The following is a 23,009-nucleotide window of genomic DNA, read 5'->3' as shown; positions in this document are numbered from 1 at the left end:
GTGTATCTCTTTGGAGAACGTCTATTCAAATCCTCTGCCCACTTTTAAATTGAGTTATTTGTCTTTTTGTTAAGTTGGAAGAGTTCTTTATATATTCTGGACACCAGTCCCTTATCATGGGCATGCTTTGCAAATATTTTCTCCCATTTCGTGGCTTGTCTGTTCGTTTTCTTGGTGGTGTCCTTTGAAGCCCAAAAGTTTTTAACTTTGACAAAGTCTAATTTATCTAATTTTTCTTTTGTCACTTGTGCTTTTGGTGTCACATCTAAGAAACTATTGCCTAATCCAAGGTCAGAAAGATTTATATCTATGTTTCTTCTAAGATTTTTATGATTTTACCCCTTACATTGTCTATGATATGTTTGGGTTAATTTTTATAAACAGTATGAGGTGGGGGTCCAACTTTATTCTCTGGCAGGTAGAAATCCAGTGTCCCAGAACCATCTGTCAAAAAGAATTTCTTCCCTTTCCCTCTACCCCGCTTAATTGTCTGGGTACCCTTATCAAAAACTCAATTGAACATAATTCAAGGATTTATATATAGACTCTAAAATTTTATTCCATTTTGGGGCATATTTTCTAAGGGATCTTTTTTCCCCTCAAACTGTGATAGCTGGTGATACCTCCTTCCCTGGAAGAGAGGAGGAGATAGGGAGTGATCTCCCAAGCAGACTGCATTTCCTTTGTTGGTTCGGTCATCCATAGCTCTTTGCACTGGCCTAACCATAATGACCTCCTCCTATAGGAATCAGAACATCCTCCATTGATTTGATGGAGTCTGGGAAGTAACTGACTGTATCTCTTTCCTACCTCTCAAGGTTATTACCATTATCAAATTAGATAATTCCTACAAAAGAATTTAGGAGGTCTAAAGTGCTATCCAAATGTAATATGTATCTTATTATACCTCTCCCTCATGAATAGGACCCTAAAGAGAGAGAGAGAGAGAGGTTATTTTTAACTTTTACTCATTGAGATCAAGGTTGTAACATCAATATTATTGCAAATTCCAAATTAGTGAGCTTTGGTCCTTCCTGTTATTCCTGCAGGAGGCTGGGAGCCTGCCACCTGGCAAGCGGGTCTGAATGATGTTTATTCCTTTTATCCACATACCCCACCTTCCTTGAATGAGGGCTTACTTTGTGCCAGGCGCTGTGCTGAGCTCTGGAAAAACCAGAGACTAAGGCAGACCCAGTCTCTGTCTCCTGGCACGGATTGTGTAGTGGGAAAGCAGGCTACCAGAGTGAACCATCGTTAGGGAGGTGCCGGTGATGCCTTCAACCAGCCCTCGTGTCTGTTTGCTCCACATAAACCACGGAGATGAGATTTTTCCAACCCATTTACCTTGGATTCTTTTATTTTTCAATGAGGCAGAAGCTGTCCCATGCTGAACTCAAGTCCCTAACCCAGATGTTCCATAGACATCATCGCAGTGCCACATAGACCGGAACGGACCAGCCTGCTCTGCCGCCCTCCTAGATCCGGTTCTTGGAGGGAAGCTCTTCCGAGGGCAGGCCCGGCTGAAATCTAACCTCCATGCTGCTTTCCTTGGGTTTCTTTTCTGACTACAGAGAAAGGCTCCCTAGTTACAAGCTAAGCCTTCCACTCTGCCCCTCCTCCCCCACTCTGACCCTTCCTTAAGAGCCTGAAGGGGTGTTAGACTCCACACGGCACCCCCCAACCACTGCCAGCCGCCAATGGAGACTCCTCCCTCCCAGAAGACAGCAGCTCACTTGGACTACCCGAGAGCCCGCATGGCTCTGGGAAGGAGAGCCCAGGTCCACCACTGCACCCTCCGCCTGGGCCCTCCCCCTTGCTAGGACGGTCACAGGGGTCCACCTAGCCAGCCCTGAGATGCACCAGTGTCCCTTGGCATGAGGGAAAGCCAGAGAGCCCCTAGCTATCTACCCTCTTCCCCTCCCTGTCCCCCGTCCACCCCATTCCTCCTGCACACACCTCTCCCTGCCATCATGTCGCCTGATTAGTCATCTCGGGCATTTCGGTCACAGCCTCTTGTGCACACTCCATATGACAAGGGGAGCCCATGTGTCCCTCAGAGCCTCAGGCACCAGGTACTGTCCACACCCAGACACCCAGACACAGGGATTCCCAACTGCCTGGAGCAGCTGAATGGGTTGGGGAACCACCCACGGGGGTCCCTTTCCTGCTTCCTCTGCTCTGCCTCTGGCTCCTTCCACCACCCCTCCCACTCACTTGTCCGCCTCTGGGGACAGACACCGTGGTGCTGAGGAGTTAGGGGAGGACCTTCCGCTGCCACAACCACCTCAGGCAGATGCCACTCTCTTCCTTCCCTGTGTTTGTCCCCTGGAGATGTGGATGACACAGGAAAAGAATGATGGGGAGTGTGGGGACCTGAGGTGACTTGGAGCAAGCCACTCAAACCGCAGTCTTAATTTCTTCATCTGTCACAGTGAGGGGATAAATTCTCATCTGGAGGCTCCTCTCGTCGTTCGCAAAGGCTGCGAGTCTGTGTGATTGCTTCTGCGTAAGACACAACGGCTCGCGTCCCCAGCAGGAAGGGGGCATGCGTGCCAGCGCTCCTGTGCCTCTAGACAGACCCTCCCAGCACAGCCCCTCCGTTCTCCTCCCTTTCTTGGTAGTCCCCCAGCCAGTCCCCAGGCGAACCTCGCGGCAGCACCTCCCCCAGGCGCCTCCAAAGCCGAAACTTTCCCCCGGGGCCGGTGCAGGTCACCCCCCCCCCCCAAGGCCTGGTGGAGAAGCTGGACCCGGTGACTGATCATTAACCCCATCTCTGCTGCGCTGGCGGCGCCGCGGACTGCTCCCCCACTTTGTCACTCCGGAGACGCCTGGGGCGGTTCGGCCGGGAGACGGAGCCCCGGAGATCGCGGGGCTCCCGGGTGCCTGCGCCAAGGCTGAGCGATGGCAGGGAGAGGGCACCGAGTGCAGACTGGGCTATTCCGGCGAACTGCGGGCCCGCTCAGCCTCGGAGGTCTGTGTGTGTCGGGAGGGTCCCCCCTTCCAGCCTCCTCTGTGAGAGCCTGACCTGAGCCCCATCCGCCACCCCCCGGGCGAGAGCTCGCGGGGGGCCGCTTTGGCCCCTCCCCGGGCCGGCGCCCCTGCCCAGGCTGGCCAGGAAGCGTCGGTCCCCGCCCCGCTCGCTTAGGCCCGCAGCCGGGGGACTTTGGAGTCGGGGAGGAAGCTAGCGGGGCGGGGAGGTGGGGGTGTGTCGGAAGGCGGCGGCGGCGGGGTTTTATAATCCGCAGGCCGGGCGCGGCGCGGGAGAACGGGCAGCGCCGCGCCGTGCACCGCGCACCGCGCCATGGGGGCCGCGTCGGGCCGTGCGGGGCGGGGGCCGCCGCCGCCGCTGCCGCTGCTGCTCCTGCCGCTGCTGCTCCTGCCGCCGCGGCCGCCCGCAGCCCTGGCGCTCCACCCCGACCTGGAGCCCGGAAACTTTTCCGCCGACGAGGCCGGGGCGCAGCTCTTCGTGCAGAGCTTCAACTCGAGCGCCGAGCTGGTGATGTACCAGAGCACGGTTGCCAGCTGGGCGTACGACACCAACATCACCGAGGAGAACGCGCGGCGCCAGGTGGGCGCGCGGGCCCGGGGCGGGGGCGGGGCCCGGACGCCCAATCACAGGCCTGCGGCTGGGCGCTGGGGGGCGGGGAGTCACGGCGGGGCGCGCGCCCCCGGCCCCTGAGCCTCGGGTACCCGGTGGGACCCGCGGACGCCGCCGACCCCGCTGCGCCCCATCAGACCCGCAGTGGATGTCCCAGCATGGTGCTGGGCTCATGGTCCGTCCCCAAGAACCAAAATGGATAAGGCTGGCTCGCCTGACCTCAAGTCGCCCCAGGTTGCAGCGCCCTGGGATGACATCGGGCTGGGTCAGAGGCAGTCTTCTTCGAGGGTGCCCTCTCTGCTCTGGGCCCTCATCCTCCGTAGCCGCTACCTACCCCTCTCTCACTGTTCTGTCACTGCTCATCACTGTCTACCCTCCCCTCCGCCCGCTTCTCTTCTGGCCCCAGTTTCTGCTCCGCTGCCCACCTGAGGCAGATTCCCCCAGCTCCTGACCCCCAAGAGGAGGGAGCAGTGCTTCCCCAGGCCCCAATGTCCAGGAGACCCTGGCCTTCCTCCCCTTGCCCAGCACAATGGCCTCTGCTGTGTCCCCTCCGGTGCCCACAGGAGGAAGCAGCCTTACTCAACCAGGAGTTTGCTGAGGTCTGGGGCCAGAAGGCCAAGGATCTGTACGACCCAATCTGGCAGAACTTCAGCGACCCCATCCTGCGAAGGGTCATCAGCGGTGTTCGCACCCTGGGTCCTGCCAACCTGCCTGTGGAAAAGCGGCAGCAGGTGGGCCTGGTGGGCCGGAGGGTGGACGCAGATGTATCAAGCGTGCCTCCCAGGGCTGCCCTGGGCTGGCGGGGGAAGCCTGGCAGGAGGGGGCTCTGGGGTCTGTACACATCCTGACTGGGAAGCCTCTGTGAGCACAGAACGGCTCCCTGAAACATTGATTTCCCCTGGAGTTGGGGTATAGAAAGTGAAATTCAAGAAAACAGATGAAAAGGGGGTTTTCAAAATTTTGCCATAGTCCGGTGTGGTTTATGGGCTTCTGAAAGATTGAGGAGGACTGAGAAGGTATTGAGGCCAGAGTGAAAGAGATTTGCCCTCACTGCGAGGTGGTGACCGAGCTGGGACTTGAAGCCCATCCCAAATTCTAAGGACAATTGTTTCCACGTCTGCAGGCTGCCTCCATGGGAAGGGGAATCAGTATATTAGTGATCAGAGTGTCCTGCGTGCCACAAGGGGCCTTGCCCAAGCCACATGCCCTCTCCCGCCTCCTTTTCATCCCAGCAAAAAGAGGAGGGGGCAGCCCAATGGTATCTGGGAGCTGTTTGATGCTAACATTTTCCACACTCTAACTCCCCAGTACAACTCTCTGCTAAGCAACATGAACAGGATCTACTCCACAGCCAGGGTCTGCTTCTATCCCAACAAGACTGCCATCTGCTGGTCCCTGGACCCAGGTATGGCTCTGTCTTTAATTGTCTCTGCTGGGGCTTCCCAGCCCTCCCCCACAGCCCTGCTGCACCCAGGAAGAGGGTATGTTTAACAGGAGGCCCGTGGAGGGAGTGTGTAAACCAAAGGCATTGACCTCCAATTGGGACTGGACTGCCGGTTGCCCCCACCCCTGCTTCTGGCACACTGATTTCTCATACCTCCAGCCTCCAGCTCCCACCCCACCCAACCCCGACCCCCATGGGTGCTTTGGCCTCTCCCATCCCCACTAGCCTTCCTCCTGGCTGCCTGGTTTTGCCCTTTCATGAGTCCTCTGAGTCTCCCAAGAGCCCTCCACAGGACATAGACCCCTTGTCACTTCTAAACCTAAACCTCCCCGTCTCCCCCGACACTGACACCCCCATCCACGAGGCAGCCTAAGGTTAGCCGCTCTAACCCATGAGCCATGAAAGGTCTGTCTGGGTTTGGGCCTCTGGATGGCCCCTTTGTCTGTACCGCCTTAGAGCCTCACTTCCCTAGGGACCAGGACCCCTCTTGTATAGGTCCCAGCCCCAGCCCACCAGGCTGCAGGTGGCCCTTGGCTTGGGGGCATCATGATGCTGAGGAACCAGGTATAGATGGTGAGGACTGGCGTGGGAGCTCTCCTGAAGATGGCTGCTGCCTTCAGTGGAAACAACTGACCCTGCTCACCCATGTCCCAGAGCTCACCCACATCATGGCCATCTCAAGAAACTATGCCCTGCTACTCTACGCCTGGGAGGGCTGGCACAATGCCGTGGGCACCCCGCTGAAGCCGCTGTACCAGAACTTCACGACCCTCAGCAATGAGGCTTACCAGAAGGATGGTGAGTTGACCCACCCCACCCCTGGTGTGAGTGAGCGCTGCCCTTCCCAGCTTGCTAGGAGCTCTCCCATCCACAGTCCCCTTGGAGCCCGACCCCTGAGGCAGACAGAGCAGCTGTTGCCATATTCCGACTCAAGGTCTCCGGCTAGTGGATGGTGGCACTGGCTGGAGCCGCACCTGCCTTCCTCGGGGCTACCGCGCGGTCCTCGTGCTGCCCCCCCCAGCACACGTCAGAACCCCAGCACTCATCTTTGCCGTGCCAGGATCTGTTTAGCTGGAGTTGGAGCAACCCTAGTTGGAAAATCCTAGAGCGGCGGTCCCTCAGCCATTTTTCCCAGCTAGCTGGCAGATAGGCAGGCCCTGAGCCCGGAGGATGGGGAAGCAGGAGCTGACCACAGAGGTGCCAGAACCTTGGGTCTGAGCTGCACCCCAACACCCGCCGCAGGCTTCTCAGACACGGGGGCCTACTGGCGCTCCTGGTATGAGTCATCCACCTTCGTGGAAGATCTGGAGCACCTCTACCATCAAGTAGAGCCCCTCTACCTGAATCTCCACGCCTACGTCCGCCGCGCACTGCACCGCCGATATGGAGACAGATACGTCAACCTCAGGGGCCCCATTCCTGCGCACCTGCTGGGTGAGGACCTTCCCTTGCCTCCACACGTGTCCCATGGACTCTCCTCCTTGTGTCTCCCGTTGTCAGGCCCCATCCTGTGTGCTCCCCCTCGCACGACCCCCGTGGCTCACTCCACAACCCCATGAAGCAGGCGGCCCTTCTCAATCACCACGGCTATTCCTGCTTTTCAGACAGGGACCCGGAGGTTTGAGGCGCATAGACTTGGCAGAGGGCAGAGGACAGAGAACTGGTGAGAGGTGGAGCTAGGAGTCACACTACAGACTTTTGACTCCAGGTCCAATGGGGGAGGAGTAATCATCTTAGATTATGTCCTAGGAAGCAAGCCCGGGCTTGGCAGTGTGAGCCCAAGTGATGCTGCCGGGGTCCTTCCAGCTGTTGCCAGCGTCCTTGCCAACTCTAGGGAACCTGGAGCATTCGGGAGCGTGAGTGGGCCTGAGGGGGCGAACAGGCTGCTACCCTTGAGTGCCCAGGGTCCGGGTGCCAGAGACCCAGAGGGCTGTTCGGGGACACACGTGGGGAAGCAGGCAGGCAGGAAGCCAGCCAAGCCAAAGCTGACTGGCTCCCCTCCTCTGTCTAGGGGACATGTGGGCCCAGAGCTGGGACAACCTCTATGACATGATGGTGCCTTTCCCTGACAAGCCGAGTCTCGATGTTACCAGCACTATGGTGCGGAAGGTAAGCTCGGGGTTGGGCTGGGTTCGGCGGGGGCAGCATGAAGGCGTCAGACATGGGGGGAGGGGCAGGAAGACGTTACAGGAGGGAGATGGGTCACCCCACTTTCTACAGAGCACTAGCCCGGAGTGTGCATGCCAGCAGTGGGCTGGGGTCTGTGTCCGGGGCGAGATGCCGGCCCCTCCCCCGAGGACCCCACAGGTGGGGTGTGGCAGCCGTCTACTTTTACTGACCCACTGTGGTTGGTGGGCACCCTGCCTCTGGGAAGGGAGGCCACCAGAGCAGGGACTGGGCAAGGAGCTGAGCTAGGTGGGAGCCGAAGTGAGCTCCCACAGCTGGTCCCTGACTTGTACCTGCTCCCCCTCCCCTCCCCCAGGGCTGGAACACTACACACATGTTCCGGGTGGCAGAGGAGTTCTTCACCTCCCTAGGGCTCTCGCCCATGCCTCCTGAGTTTTGGGCAGGGTCCATGCTGGAGAAACCAACGGATGGGCGTGAGGTGGTGTGCCACGCCTCTGCCTGGGACTTCTACAACAGGAGAGACTTCAGGTCTAGACGTGGGAGGGGAAAGGGGGGTCTGGAGCTCCAGGAAGGGTGGGCAGACTGGGTACAGAGAAGCCAGTTCCCCAAACCACCTCTTCCCCGAGCCCTGACACTATCCAGTGGGGCTGGGTCTATTCCAAGGCTATTGGGCATAACAGACACCTAGGCCGCCTGCCTTTGGCAGCTTTGGCAGACAGCAGCTCTTTGCACTGGAGTGGAGGAAGAAGGCCCTGAGTGTGGGCTGGGGCAGGGCAAAGGATTTGTATGTTTCCACCAGCTCCTTCGAGGCCCAGGGCAGTGCCCAGCTGGCTCCTTTCCCTTAGGTGCCGGCCTCCCCAAGCTCTGGTCCTTGCCCTGCCCTGTCCTTCACCCTCACCCTCGCCATCTCCCTGCCCCAGGATCAAGCAGTGCACGCGGGTCACTATGGACCAGCTGTCCACGGTGCACCACGAGATGGGCCACGTGCAGTACTATCTGCAGTACAAGGAGCAGCCCGTCTCCCTGCGCCAAGGGGCCAACCCTGGCTTCCACGAGGCCATCGGGGATGTCCTGGCGCTCTCCGTCTCCACTCCTGCACATCTGTACAAAATTGGCCTGCTGGACAATGTCAGCAATGACATGGGTATGGGGGGTGGAGAGGACCCAGCCTGGCCCCCCCGGACCCCATTCCAGCCCACACTCCCTCCTGCCCTTCCTGATTCTGCCTCTCCGCCCCAGCTCAGGCAGGTTTGGGCATCCACCTGGAGCCTCACAGCTCACCCCAAGTTCCAACTGGACACTGCCCAAGGGCCCTCTTCCAAGCAGGGCTCCATGGTTGTGAAGGCTGGCCTTCCCATCTCTGCATCGGCCACTCCCACCTCCTGCTGGCTCCGGCCCAGGCCCACCCTATTCTAGCTGGACCCCCATCTCCCTCTGACCTCCCTCTTCTCGTCTCCTCTTCCAACAGAAAGTGACATCAACTTCCTGTTGAAGATGGCACTGGAAAAAATTGCCTTCCTTCCCTTTGGCTACTTGGTAGACCAGTGGCGTTGGGGGGTCTTTAGTGGGCGTACACCCCCTTCCCGCTACAACTTTGACTGGTGGTATCTTCGGTGAGTAAAGAGGGATCAGGAAGGGCCTAACCCCAAGTTTTCCCTCCTCCCTCTCCTAGACCCCCAGGAGCCACCTGCCTCCGTCAGTCCAGTCCCATCCTCTCTAATGTTGTCTCTACCCTTTTCCCTACCCATTCTTTTCTACCCTAAACTCCCTCCTCCGGGAAGTCTTCCGCAGTTCTCCAGAGGGGGACAGGATGGCCTGGTGGGAATGTCTGCTTCACAGCATTTTCTGCAAAGGCTAAGTCAGCCTGTGTACAACTCTTATGTCCTGAGGCAATTTAACCGTCCTCTTCTAGAACCAAGTATCAGGGGATTTGTCCTCCAGTTGCCCGAAACGAAACCCACTTTGATGCCGGAGCTAAGTTTCATGTCCCAAATGTGACACCGTACATCAGGTACCAGTGCCCCTCCCCCCACCCAGTTGGGTCACACTGTTCGTCCCCCTCCCCCTTCTCAGGGCTGATCCCCACACTCTTCTGGGCACCCCCTCAAGGGCCTGGGATTTCAGTGGGCCTCTTTCTTGAGCTAGGGTGGGTTCTCCCTTCTCCCCCAAGGCGGCCCGTATGGTCTGGCCTCTGCCGGGTCAGGGGCTGAATGGTGCCTGGGCGAAGGCTTCCCCACCACTCGCCCTAATGCCCGCCCTGTACCTGCAGGTACTTTGTGAGTTTTGTCCTGCAGTTCCAGTTCCATCAAGCCCTGTGCAAGGAGGCAGGTCAACAGTACCCACTGCACAAGTGTGACATCTACCAGTCCACCCAGGCGGGGGCCAAGCTCCGGTGTGTAGGGGGAGCAGCAGGGCCAGTGGGAGGAGAGGGGAGGGGAGAGGTGGGGAGACGATGTGTCTGGAAGGCAACTGGCTGCCCATGGGAAAACCACAAGGCCCTACTGAGGGAGGGCACCTTCCTCCCCTCCCAGCCCCTTCTTTCTGTCCTCAAGGATTTACAGAGTAGGCCTCTGGCGGGTACAACACAGGATGATGTCCCGGGCCCCTCGCTCGAGCTCCTAGTCCCCAGAGTCTTAATGTTGCTGCTCTGACAGGCCAGGGGGCACGGAGGTGGGGGGGGCCGGTGTTGGACGCTGGTCTGAGTGCCCTGTGCCCACCAACAGGGAGGTGCTGCGGGCAGGCTCCTCGAGGCCCTGGCAGGAGGTGCTGAAGGAGGCGATCGGCACGGACACCCTGGACGCCCAGCCGCTGCTGGATTACTTCCAGCCGGTCTACCGGTGGCTACAGGAGCAGAACGAGCGCAACGGGGAGGTGCTGGGGTGGCCCGAATACCAGTGGCGGCCTCCGATGCCCAACAATTACCCACAGGACATTGGTAAAGCCCGGAGTGAGGGTGGGGCTGGCTAACGTAAGTTCTTGGTTCTGGGCTCTGGACTCTTGGTTCCTGGTTCCTGGTCAGCCGCTCCCAGCTGGGCCCCGGCACCCTGCCCTTAAGGACCGTGCAGCCCAGCACCCTTAGCTCATCATGGGGCCTTGGGGTGGGAATGAGCATGCCTTCTCCCCAGCATTCTAGGGAGGGGGTGCCCAGATCTGAGGCCCCCCCCGGGGGCAAGCTGGTGGGCACACTGCTCTATGAGGTCACATTGCAGGCTCCGCTCTTATTGGCCGGGGGACTGTGGCTACAGGGCTCTGCTCTCCTGCGGCCATGGGCCAAGGCTGGGCTGCTCCAGGACTACCTAGCCTCTTCTTCCTCCTACTCTGCTGTGGGCACCCCATGCTGGTCCCCAGCCAGGAGACCACCCACCAGGTGACAACCAACCAGGCAACAACCAGCAGCCAGAGAACAACCAGCCAGGCAACAACGAGAAGCCAGACACCCCAGAGCCCAAGTGGGACCAGCTGGGGGGTGGGGCGGGGCCTGGGGGGTAGGAGGGTAGGAGCAGGAGGCTGGGGCAGGGGCAGGCTCAGGCCAACCTGCAGCAGAAGGCAAGGGGAGGCCTGTCTGTTTCCCTCCACTTGTTCCACAGGCCTGGTGACCGATGAGGTTGAGGCCAGAAGTTTTGTGGAGGAGTATGATCAGAGGTCGCTGGTGATATGGAATGAGTATGCTGAGGCTAACTGGAACTATAACACCAACATCACCACAGAGGCCAGCAAGATCCTGGTAGGGGCCCTGCCCCCGCCCCATGCTCGCCCACACGCGCGCACACTCATGCACATGGGCGGCCCACATGTGAACTCCTGCCCCCAGGGACCGAGCCTCAAAACCCAAGACAGCACAGAGCAGGCTGCCCCCTCCCTCCCTTAGGGCAGAGGGCATGGGGGGAGGCTATCAGAATTTGTGAAAAATCCAGATGTGATGTTTAAAATAATACTCAACTTCAGATTTGGGTGGGCATATACTCAATGCCTAAAAATGTTGTCTTTCTTTACCAAGCAACCTCTTGTTCATAGCAGAATGATTTGCACAGACACAGGGGAGACTAAAGCTGGGTTTTTAGGTTGAAAGCCCCTGTTTGCCACCACAGTAAGGACTCGCGGCCCCTCACCCCTTCCCGGCCTGTGTGGTGCACGCAGATGTATGGGAGGTGAGCTCTGGAGAACCGTTTCTTGAGGACCACTGTGAACGTTACGGCTGTTGCCTCCTTTAGTCCTCATCTGCCTTTGCAAAACCAGTGATCTTGTTCCCATTTTACAGATGGGACCGTGAGGCTCAGAGAGGCCACAGAACTAACACCAACCTGTCCCCATCCTAACAAGATACATGGGGCGCGTCCCCTTCTGTCTACCAGGAATGTCCTGTGTGACACTGGATTTCTGTTGAGGGGCACACACTGCATCCAAGACCCCATAGACGGTCCAGGTTGAAGAGCAAAGCAACAACTTGACAAAATTGCCCCGTCCCACAGCAACATCCAGTCCCTTCCACTTCCCCCGTGGCCCCCTCACCTCAGAGGCCTCTCCAAAGCTCCCAGGCCACCTGGCATGGTTCCCCCTTTGCCCTCAGCTGCAGAAGAACATACAGATGGCAAACCACACCTTAAAGTTCGGCACCTGGGCCAGGCAGTTCGATGTGACTAACTTCCAGAACGCCAGCATCAAGCGGATGATAAAGAAGATTCAGGACCTAGAGCGGGCAGCGCTGCCTGCCAACGAGCTGGAGGAGGTATGTGGCTTGTGGGGAGCAGGGAATGGAAGGTCCAAGGTCAAGACCAGGTCCCAGCTCGGGGGACGGAGCCCAGTACAGGGTCTGGCCTTCCTGCTGCTTCCTCTTCCTCTATCTGTCGTGACATCTCCCCCATTGGCATCACCTGTAGAACTCCTGAGAAGGCAGCACCTTTGGGAACACAGTCCCCCAGCTCCATAGGTCCCCCCTGCACATGATGGTGCCTGGGGCAGAACAGGTAGCAAAGGGGGGCAGCTTGCTGTGTCTCTCCTTCCTCCTGCAGTACAACCAGATCCTGCTGGACATGGAAACCACCTACAGCGTTGCCTCTGTGTGCCACGCCAACGGCACTTGTCTGCAGCTGGACCCTGGTGAGCGCACGTGGGGAACGAGAGGGAGGGTGGGAAAGGCTGGCGTGGGCAATATTAGGGGTACTGGACCATTGAGGGGGTTAGGGTCCCCTGACTCACGGGGTCAGCATGTTCAGGAGATTCACTCCTCTGTTTTCCACCAGCGGGGTCTTCTCTGCTACCACCGAGGGCGGGCACCCACTTTACCTCTGCTCTGATCGTGGCTCTCCATGGGTCCGTGCTTCTGTTCCCTCTGGGTCTCCCTGGACTCCCTCTTTTCCTCTCTGCACTCCGCCCATCAGAGTAGGGGGTACCTCAGACTTGTCAGCTGAGTGCTTATACCCGCAACTAAGGAGAGTAACTCTAGGTTCCTTCCTTCCTTCACCCAACCCATGTCTTTCCCACCTTCTCTGGCCTCCTCCTTGCCCCCTCTCCCCCACATTGAGGCCACAGCTCATGGAACCCACCTCCCGCTCGAAGGAATGCCCCGGCTCTTCCTCATCCCCTTCTCTCTCCGCACTGGCTGGTTCTTCTTGGCTTCTCCCCTTTGGAAGAGCTCCCCCTGGACACTCAAGTACCTGTGCACAGATACGTTCCATCCTCCCTCCTAACCCCATTCCCAAGGGTTGGGGAGCTAGAGCCATAAACATTCTTCCTGAGGTCACTACCCAGAAATCATCTCTCCCTGGCCCTCTGCCCAAGTCCCTCATTAGAACAATGACAAATAGAAGGGGAAATGGAAAATAAACAGGAGAGAGAGACAGTTTTCCTGAGACAGGGTTTGACCTACGGTTTGTATACACGGGGAGGCACGCACAGAGTTGCGAGGGGCGTATGCGTGCCTGTGTGTGTGTGTGTGTGTGCACATGTATGTGGAAGAGTGTAGGCTTCAGCCTCTCCCCGCCTCTCCCCCTACCCCCCTCCCGTCAGTTAGCCTCTTAATCCAGGCCCGGGCCATCAGATCAGTGCCATTAGTAAAACGAGGAAGCACCCACAAAAAAACCCAGAATACTCACATCAGCAGAGGGCAGAAGTGAAATTCTCACAATACATTTTTTCCCCAAACAATGCATTTGAATATACTTTCTCAGGGAGAAGTAGATATCATGAAGCATATTCTGAAATAGGGAGAGAACACAAGTCAGATAGTAAGGTACAGATGGTCTCAAAGGGTGTCTGCTGTCTTCCGGCTCAGGCCTGGGGACCAAGAGCAGGCACCACCCTTGATGGGGGAGGGGGGCTCCGAAAGTGCCACGTGAGCTCAGGCCTTCCTTGTCCCAGCTCTGCCAGGTGTGTGTCAGCTCCGTGCAAGCCATATGGAGAAGGGTGCACGCACAGTGTGGCTTTGACCAGACCCAGACCTAGGACTCTGGCCTTCCTGACGGCACTGGGATGGCTCTCTGTACTTTGTCTCCACGGCCATCCTTGATTCCGTCGAGTTTGCCAGCAGTTGGTGCTAGATGGCTTGGGCCCCATTAATACTCAGAGACCGATGGGGAGTGTGCCCACTCAGGGCCCTTGTGCCCCCCCCCCATTTAATTTTTACAACTCCCCCCATGAGTGCTGGCATATCCCCATTTGAAAGATAGGGGAAGAAGGGTCCCATGACTCGTGAGTTTATTTTGGGGTCAGTGGGAGACTAGACAGGAACTCAGGTCTTGTGCCCTCTAAGCCATTTGTCCCTCCCACGGAGGGGTGAGCAGGAAATCCGTGGAGACCAGCAGCTCTGGAGTCCCGGCCTTTGGTTTGTGCCTGGCTGGGCCACTTCCTGGCTGGGGGAAACTGCCGTGTCGCCAAAACGCTCATGTGAAAGCCAGTGCACCCCTCACGGGGCTGTTGCAAACTTGAAGTGGTGTGCAGGTCCCCTGAGCCCAGGGACGGCCACCAGGAAGCCTCTGTAGAAAGCACAGGAGCCTTTCTCCCATGTCTCTGGACAGGCTGCCTGGAGAGCCCTCTTCAAAGGACCTCCCAGCTGAACCCCAGCCTCAAACTCCTATGACCAAGTCCACTTTATAGGAGGTGGGAGTTGAGCCGAGGGCTCAAGGTTCCAGCCCTTCAACTCCTTCCAACTCCTTCCCGCAGATCTCACGAACCTCATGGCCACATCCCGGAAGTATGAAGATCTGTTGTGGGCCTGGAAGAGCTGGCGGGACAAGGTGGGGAGAGCCATCCTCCCTTTCTTTCCCAAGTATGTGGAACTCGCCAACAAGGCTGCCCGGCTCAACGGTGAGTCCCTCCCGCCATTATCGCCGGCTCCCGGGTCCCAGCCCCACTGGGGCCCTCAGGAGGGTCCTCAGAGCCTCCTACACTTGGTGAGAGGGAGGTCCCTAGAGGAGGCGGGGGTGAGGGGGGGCGGGGGTGAGGGTGGGGGGCTGCTCAGGGACTGGTCGGGTGTTCCCTCTGCAGGCTACGAAGATGCAGGGGACTCCTGGAGAGTCATGTATGAGATGCCGTCCCTGGAGCAAGACCTGGAGCAGCTCTACCAGGAGCTGCAGCCGCTGTACTTGAACCTGCACGCCTACGTGCGTCGGGCCCTGCACCGCCACTACGGGTCGCAGCACATCAACCTGGAGGGCCCAATTCCCGCTCACCTGCTGGGTGAGGACAAGTACCGCGGGGCGGGGGCCGGACGGGGGAGGGGCAGGGGCGGGGGCGGGGCAGGGCCGGGAACAGAGCCCGGATGAGGGAGGGTGGGACCAGTGCTGTCCAAAGGGCGAGGAGAGGGTGGGAGGGACCGTCAGATGGCACCTTGGGCGGAGAGAGTGAAGACTTGAGGCTGAGGGGATGTTGCTAGGGCTGGGGTGGGGTGGCAGCTAGGTGTGCGGGGATGAGCCCCCTGCTTGTCTTGAACACCCCATTTGCTACGGAGCCCCATGGTACAGATCACCCGGATGGAGCAGCGGGAGGATTCATAATAAGTTTACGGGAGACCCTATCACCCATCCCCGCTCAAGGCAGCACGACGCTGGGGGTGCGGGCGAGGGAGGGGCTGGGAGTGAGAACCTGGGCCTCCCCGAGAGGCGAGAGGCGGCACAGGAGCAGAGCCTTCAAAGATGAGAGAGGATCCCACAGATGGAAAAGGTAGCGGTAGAGAGAAGGGCAGACACGATGCTCAGGCCGGGGCAGAGGGAGTTAGGAGCACAGAGGACAACATGGAGAGTGTAGAGCCATTGCAACCTCTGGACCCTCGTGTTTTCAGGGCTTGTAAGCTCAGATGCCCAGAAGGCAGGAAGTAGGCAGTGGAAGACAGTGAAGGATGGTGGGCAGGGAGGCAAAACAGAGGCTCCCGGGTTGCTGTCCGTCCCTGCTGGGCCACTGAGGACACAGCCCTAGGGGGCTTATTGCTATGAGCAGAGAGGCCAGACAGGGCCACAGACCATTTGCCAACCACGAGGGAGACCCCAAGAAGCTTGACCAGGTTTGGGGACCTTGTAGCCCAGGAGCCCAGCCGTCCTTGATCCGCACTGATGAGACCAAGAATATCTGAGGAGACATCAGCTTGATGACTGTGAAACACAGACCCCCTAAGGGGAGGCACCAGGCCCAAGTGGCCCCAGGAGCGGGAGGCCGAGCTGAGGCTTTGAACTAAGACCTTAGCACTCAGAGCAGATAATGACTTCATGCACTGGATGTACAGGCTGAAGACCATGTGTATCGAATGCCAGGCACCATTTGCAAAACAGCAGGTGCTCAAGAGAAGCCGTTAAGATCTTAAGACGGGGATCTGGTTCCCTTTCCATGGGTGATGATGCTGAGTCTGAGAAGTAACATCGGTCTCTCCTCTCTCTCTGCCTTCTCTTCCCCTACCTGCCTCCAGGGAACATGTGGGCTCAGACCTGGTCCAACATCTATGACTTGGTGGTCCCCTTCCCTTCAGCCCCTAAGATAGATGCCACAGAGGCCATGATAAAGCAGGTGCACACTGGGCCCCTCGTCACACTTCTGCCCCTCCAAGGCAGCCCCCGGGCACGGGGGAGGGGAGACCTCTGCCTCAGTGGGAGATGGCCCTCTGATTCAGGAATTCCCTCTGGCTTGGCCTTCTCACAACCCCCACCCCAACCATAGCACACAGTCTAGCCCCTTCGTCCCCGGTTTGGACAGAGCTCCCTCTGCTTGCAGGGCTGGACTCCCAAAAGGATGTTTGAAGAAGCAGACAAGTTCTTCACCTCCCTGGGGCTGTTGCCTGTGCCCTTTGAGTTCTGGAACAAATCAATGCTGGAGAAGCCAACCGATGGGCGGGAAGTAGTGTGCCATGCCTCTGCCTGGGACTTCTACAATGGCAAGGACTTCAGGTGTGTCCAGGTAGCAGTCAGGGGACTATATCCTGAACCCAGTGGGCAAGGAGATGAGCCAAGTGAAGGTTCTCCTATTGTCCCCTCAGCCAGAGTGAGCAGAAACAAGCACAGGGGCCAGCGATTAGGATGAGAGTCAAGAGCCTTGGGCCTGACCCCCGCTTGGCCATTGGCTTCCAGTGGGAGAACATTGTCTACCAGGCGAGGGTCTTCTCAGGCACTGGCCAGTCCCGGATGTGAGCACCATGGGAGCTGCCCGGGATTCCCTCACTCTGCGGCAGCCCATGCTTATAGCAGGCCATCTTCCTGGCAACATGTGCCTTGACACAGAGAGGTACCTGAGGACACTGGGGGCTTCACACGGGCCCACCATTAGCAGAGGTTCAGAATCTGTCTTCATCGGAGGATCGTTATCTATTGCTGCTTAACAAACCACCCCAGAACTTAGAGGTAGAAAACAATCATTTGTTTAGTTCATGATTTTATTGGTCAGGAGCACAGGCAACATGCAATGGACATGGCTGCTCTTATGTACAATGATAGAGACCTCAGCTGCGGTGGCTCTGGTGGCTGGAGAGCACGGGGTGGGGACTTGGTTCTGGCTCTTGGTCGGGTTCCTCAGTTTTTCTCCATGTGGCATGTGCTAGGGCAGAAAGGTTCAAGCAGGCTTCTTTACTCACATGTTGGGTCCTTGGGCTGGGATGACTGGAGCAGCTGGGGATTGATGGGACATAGGTCTGTCCAGGCTAGCTTGGGCTTTTGCCCAGTATGAGAGATAGGCAGGCAGATTTCCTATCTGGCGGTTGGCATCCTCCAGAAAGAAAGCAAAAACAGCCAGGTCTCTTAAAGGCTAAATCCAAAACTGGCCAAGTCACTTTTGCCACACTTCATTGGCTAAAGCAAGTCACAAGGGCAATCCAGAGTCAAAGAAGGGAGAGAAGACCCCACTTCTTGGGAGACATGGCAAGGATGACCTGCCATTATGGGTGAAGTGTCTTCTTATGAGAGTGGACACAGAGAGGCTAGAACAAAGCAGCCAGGGTTCACTGGACTGCCCGTTCTTGATTCCCTCTTTCAAAGGCATGAGGGCTGCAACTGTAGGGCTGGATGGAGACAGAATCAAGAGGGTGAGAGCCCTTCTGGGGTGGGGAGTTTCCTTGTATGGGGAGTCATAGGAGAAGGTGGACAGACTCCAACCTGGATGCAGGGAAGCCCTTCCTATACAATGACAGTACAATGACAAAAATATGGGGTCAACTGAACTGAAGGGCTCTGGTTAGATCCAAGGGAGAATTTCTTTGGTTCACAAAAGAGGCCGAAGAAAGATGAAGAAGGAGGCGGGACCTCTGGCGTGGGCAGCTCTGCAGATGACATTTCAGCCTGAGCCAGAAACCACCTGGGGTGAAGATGTTTGCTGGTGTTGGGCACATGGGATGTAGAATGGCTCAGAATAACTGTTGTTTCCTTCAGGAAGCCTGAGTCTTGGAAGAGAAAAAAAAAATGTGCGCATGAAAAATCACAGTACCAAAAAAGAAAAAAAAAATCATAGCACCCACATTCTAGAAAGTCCTACACAATCATAGCTAAGTGTCCCAATGCCTCTGGAGCAAGTACTTTGCACAGTTAGAAAGCAACATAGCAGTGAGGGCTGGAGTTATTCAGGGAAATTGGAGGCAGAGATGGCCTGAATGACCATACTTTAGGGACTTCCAACCTTCAGATTGCCTCTTTCTCAAGCTTACTTCATGCCTCCTTTGGTTTTCCTTCCCATAATGCGGTATTCCCTGCATAGAGCATTGATGGGCATTTGGTTCATATGCAGGGAGGACAGCAGGTCCCTTTGCCCCACTCCTTGTGTTCCAGGATCAAGCAGTGCACCACGGTGAACATGGAGGATCTGGTGGTGGCCCATCACGAAATGGGCCACATACAGTATTTCATGCAGTACAAGGACTTGCCTGTGACCTTCCGGGAGGGTGCCAACCCTGGCTTTCACGAGGCCATCGGAGATGTGCTGGCACTCTCTGTGTCTACCCCCAAGCACCTACACAGTATTAACCTACTGAGTAGCGAGAGCGGCGGCTATGGTGAGAGAGGAATGGGAGGTCCTGCTGGACAGAGGGACTGAGAAGGGCCAGTAAGCTTGGGAGGCTGTAGGAGAGCCCTTGATGGCTCACAGGCAGCAGCTGGGACAGAACAATGGGGAACAAGGAGGCCACCAGCTCGGTGAGCCGGGAGGACAGAACCCTCATACCAGCCCAAGAGGCAGGTCGCTGGACCCAGAGAGGCACAGCCCGCTCCTCCCCTCTCTAGCCGCTGCACACCCATCCAGGCTGAGCTGCTGGGATGTGGCAGGAGGCAGGTGGAGATCTGACGAACAGGCTCCCTTCCCTTGGCAGAGCAAGACATCAATTTTCTGATGAAGATGGCACTCGACAAGATCGCCTTTGTCCCCTTCAGCTACCTCGTTGACCAGTGGCGCTGGAGGGTATTTGATGGAAGCATCACCAAGGAGAACTACAACCAGGAGTGGTGGAACCTCAGGTTCTAGAATGTTCCCGTGAGGCTGTGGGTTGTGGGAGGGTCTCCATCGGTATCTGTGTCTCTGCATGTGGGGTGTGTGTATGGTGTTTAGAGAGGGGATGTGTCTATGAACAACACATGAGTGTGTGTGTGTGTGTGTGTGTGTGTGTGTAAGTGATGAGGGGCACGGGCTGATTGTGCACGAGGTACAGCACACCAGAATCTGGAGTATCCAGTGTAGCTCCAGGGGCAAGTAGCTCTTTACTTCAAAAACGCCAACTCTTCCTGACTTGATTCTTCCCAAACCCTCCCTCCAACGTACCTTTCCCCTTGACAGGCTGAAGTACCAGGGCCTCTGCCCCCCAGTGGCTCGGTCTCAAGGTGACTTTGACCCAGGAGCCAAGTTCCACGTTCCTTCAAGTGTGCCTTATATCAGGTAAAGGGGAAGGGAAGAGGCCATTCAGTCTTTGAAGGGCCGTCGCTGCCCTGTGGGGAGCTACCTGTCTGGGTGACCTGGAGGGCCTGGCTGCATGACACACAGTGCCTAGGTCACTCATCTGAAACCAAGGCTCCCTGTTGTTTCACACTTTTGACGTGATGAGAGTCTCTCCCCTCCAGGCAGTTCAAAACAGAAACTCTACTATAATTGGCTAATGGTTACAAGACCTTGGTTGGATAGTTAACATTATTAACCATGACCCATGACCCTTGGCTAAATCATGACCTAAGAACTTTCTGTTTTTATTTATTTATTTACTTACTTATTTATTAGATTTTTTAAAAATTTATTTATTGGACAGAGAAAGAGAAAGACTACAAGTAGGCAGAGAGGCAGGCACAGAGAGAGGAGGGGGAGGCAGGCTCCCTGCTGAGCAGAGAGCCCAATGTGGGGCTCAATCCCAGGACCCTGAGATCATGACCTGAGTCGAAGGCAGAGGCTTAAACCACTGAGCCACCCAGGCATCCCGAACTTTCTGTTTTTAAACAAGATTGTGATTCCTTTACTACGCATTCACCATATTGCCTGTGATAAAATTTGAGTTGTGCCTGGAAGAACTTCTATACACTAAATCTAGGGTTAGAGACCCAGCTGGATCTGGGGCCCTCCCTGGGAGGGAAGGGTCTAGAGAGACCTCAAGAGGGAAGGGCCCAGATGTCTCTGAGACGCAGGGAGCCCAGACCACCCATGAGGCAAGGCTGAGGGTGGTGGGCAGTGAGGGCTACCCCAGAAGAGCTGTGGCTACCTCTAGCCCTTGCCACCTTCAGTCCCAGGAAGGCCAGTGAGGGAGGATTCGTGCTCACAATGCCCATCTTTCCACCCTAGCACCTGGCATGATGTCTGCATATAGTCAAGACTAATATATAAGTGTGGGTTGGGTGAATTGTTTCCAGAGTCCAGGAAGGGAGAGAAAGCCTGCTCAGATGTTCCAGAGAGCAACCTTGGGCAGAGGACCAAGGGGACTGAAGGGTGCCTCAGAAGAGGCCCAACCTGGACAGTACATGAGGTTGACCTGTAAGAAGGGCCCCTACCTGCCTTCTGCACTGGTTTCCTTCTTCCAGGCTGGCACTAGCTTTCCCATGGAAGCCAGGCCCAAGTGATGGTTAGCTTCTGAGCTTAGTGTAGATAATTCTTCAGGCAGGGGTGGATGAAGGAGACACATTCCAAATTCTGACCAGCAACCTTGGCAAAGCACTTTTAAGAAATGCCAGGAAAGTCAGTGGCACATGGCTTGTGCCCAGCATTCAAAGTGGGAGGCCTGCACTGCTAGTTTGGGACATTCTGAACCAAGTGCAGAGAATTTGCTGTGGCCTTGACCGGCAGATTTCTACCAGGGAATCCCTGCTGTTTGGGATAAAGGAGATCATTTGCGCTGGCTTCCTTGCCCAGACCACCCTGCCAAGTGCACGTGACCCTGGAGCCAACACCTGGCTTCTGCCTGCATCTAACCCAGACCTCACTGCTTCAGAAGCAACCTGCCAAAACTTTGAAGGGCTCTGCTCTGACCCTCCTCACCCCTGAATGACCACCAGACCTCCTCAGAACAGCCCTCCTGAGATGCAGCGGGAGCCTCTCTGGTGGGAGGCATGGAACTAGGGAGGCTTGCTGACCCTGCAGACCAGAGAGTGTGCTCACCCTGATTGTCTGGCTGCAGAGGAAGGTGAGGGGCACTGGGGTTCGGTGGCACAGGTCCCCAGCCACCCCACCCCAGGTCGTGCTTCCCTCCACGCCAGGTACTTCGTGGGCTTTGTCATTCAGTTCCAGTTCCACGAGGCTCTGTGTCAGGCAGCTGGCCACAAGGGCCCCTTGCACACGTGTGACATCTACCAATCGAAGGAGGCAGGGAAGCGCCTGGCGTGAGTGTTCTCCAGCTTTCTTTTGACCATTTTCCACCCTCTAACCCTTCAGCTTTGAAGAGCCCTGTGGGGCTCTTCTGGGAACACCTGCTGTCCGGGTGCCTGTGCTGGAGATTCCAGGTGGACCCCCTCCAGGGCCTTAATATGCCATCCCAGTAGGGACCTACACCCCTCTGGGCCCAGGCCATCCCTCCCCTACTCCCACTCCCCCAGGCCTGCCCAGGCCTTCCCAATCCCGAAGGAGGTTGATGCTGGTGGGGGGAAGGGGGGGGGGAGTGAGAATTAGGTTGGCGGCTGGAGCAGGGAGCCTCCCCTCCTGCCCTTCTGACTCAGTTTCCCTTCTTTGGTGCTCCCCCAGGGATGCCATGAAACTGGGCTTCAGTAAGCCGTGGCCAGAAGCCATGAAGCTGATCACAGGCCAGTCCAACATGTCCGCGTCCGCCATGATGAACTACTTCAAGCCGCTGCTGGACTGGCTCCTCACGGAGAACGGGCGGCACGGGGAGAGGCTGGGCTGGCCTCAGTACAACTGGACGCCAAACTCCGGTACCGCTCCCCATCCCCCTCCGCCCCAGGCGCGCCCCCAGAGCTCACGCGGGCCCGGGCCCCTCCGCGGTGCCGGGCCGGGGAAGCCAGCCTGACCCGTCGGCCTGCCCACCGCCCGCTCTCCTTGCCTCCCCCGCCCAGCTCGCTCCGAAGGCCCCTTCCCGGGCAACGGCCGCGTCAACTTCCTGGGCCTGCAGCTGGACGAGCAGCAGGCCCGCGTGGGCCAGTGGGCGCTGCTCTTCCTGGGCGTCGCCCTGCTGGTGGCCACGCTGGGCCTCACCCAGCGCCTCTTCAGCATCCGCCACCACAGCCTTCGCCGGCCCCACCGCGGGCCCCAGTTCGGCTCCGAGGTGGAGCTGAGACACTCCTGAGAGGACCCGGGGCGGCCTGGGCCTGCCGGGAGCGTCCGCCACCGAGACACCAGACTGGGGGCACGGGGTCGTGCGCAGAGGACCCACCGCCCCCCTCACGGCTCACCCCGGCCCGCCCTCCTCCTCCCACCCGGTCCCCCCTCACTGTGCCTCGAACCCCGTGCTGACAGCCCGCCCTCCGGACCGCGAGCCCCCGCGGCCCCTGCCCCCAGATCCCAGGGCAGCAGTCCGCCTAACATGGAGCCCCGTCCTTGTCCCTCTCTGAATACAATTAAAGGACCTGCCTCCCCCATCTGAGTCTGTGTCCCTCATGGGGAAGCCAGGGACAGGCACAGGGACGCTCTCCCGCCTCCTGGCAGTCAAGTGGGTCACTTCGCTGGGCGTCTTCATCCTCTTCCAAGAAGAGCCTGGGAAAATGCCCTGGAGCTCTGGCCCCAGCACCCACCTCTAGCCCAGGCAGTCGGCCAATGTCCTGCAGGCAGGCGGCCCCTGCCAGCCTCGGCATCAACCCAAGGGGACTCTGGGAAGCAAAGGGGGAGCAGACATTCTGGGTTTCCGGCCTTGCCTTTCCACTTGCCTCGGGAGCCCTGCCCCAACTGTTCCCGTAAAATGGCAGGTCTTTAAGATGGAAGGCTCCCGGCTGTCCTCTGGTTCCCTGGGGGAGAAGCCTTGCATGT

General features: G+C 57.8%; 1 protein-coding gene across 2 annotated transcripts; it reads left to right on the top strand.

Moving 5' to 3' along the window:
* The first annotated feature begins 3,265 nt into the window (after window positions 1-3,265).
* Window positions 3,266-22,622, top strand: LOC125086844 (angiotensin-converting enzyme). Of its 2 annotated transcripts, XM_047706381.1 has the most exons (25): window positions 3,266-3,568; window positions 4,162-4,329; window positions 4,907-5,003; window positions 5,697-5,840; window positions 6,285-6,476; window positions 7,054-7,151; window positions 7,525-7,697; window positions 8,090-8,313; window positions 8,638-8,782; window positions 9,082-9,180; window positions 9,439-9,561; window positions 9,893-10,104; window positions 10,757-10,893; window positions 11,737-11,895; window positions 12,179-12,266; window positions 14,328-14,471; window positions 14,652-14,843; window positions 16,063-16,160; window positions 16,365-16,537; window positions 18,401-18,624; window positions 18,937-19,081; window positions 19,398-19,496; window positions 21,293-21,415; window positions 21,774-21,961; window positions 22,103-22,622. In XM_047706381.1, the coding sequence occupies exons 1-25, from the start codon at window positions 3,302-3,304 to the stop codon at window positions 22,330-22,332; spliced, it is 3,942 nt and encodes a 1,313-aa protein (XP_047562337.1). In that variant the 5' UTR covers window positions 3,266-3,301; the 3' UTR covers window positions 22,333-22,622. The 2 variants fall into 2 exon arrangements, with proteins under 2 accessions (XP_047562337.1, XP_047562338.1); XM_047706382.1 differs by lacking the exons at window positions 3,266-3,568; window positions 4,162-4,329; window positions 4,907-5,003; ... (7 more) ...; window positions 9,439-9,561; window positions 9,893-10,104 and adding an exon at window positions 10,150-10,618.
* Window positions 22,623-23,009: the final 387 nt, after the last annotated feature.

This window comes from Lutra lutra, chromosome 16, assembly GCF_902655055.1.
Source record: "Lutra lutra chromosome 16, mLutLut1.2, whole genome shotgun sequence".
In the NCBI taxonomy this organism is placed as follows: Eukaryota; Metazoa; Chordata; class Mammalia; order Carnivora; family Mustelidae; genus Lutra; species Lutra lutra.
The sequence above is the reverse complement of the archived record's forward strand: the minus strand, read 5'-3'. Positions and strand labels throughout refer to the sequence as shown.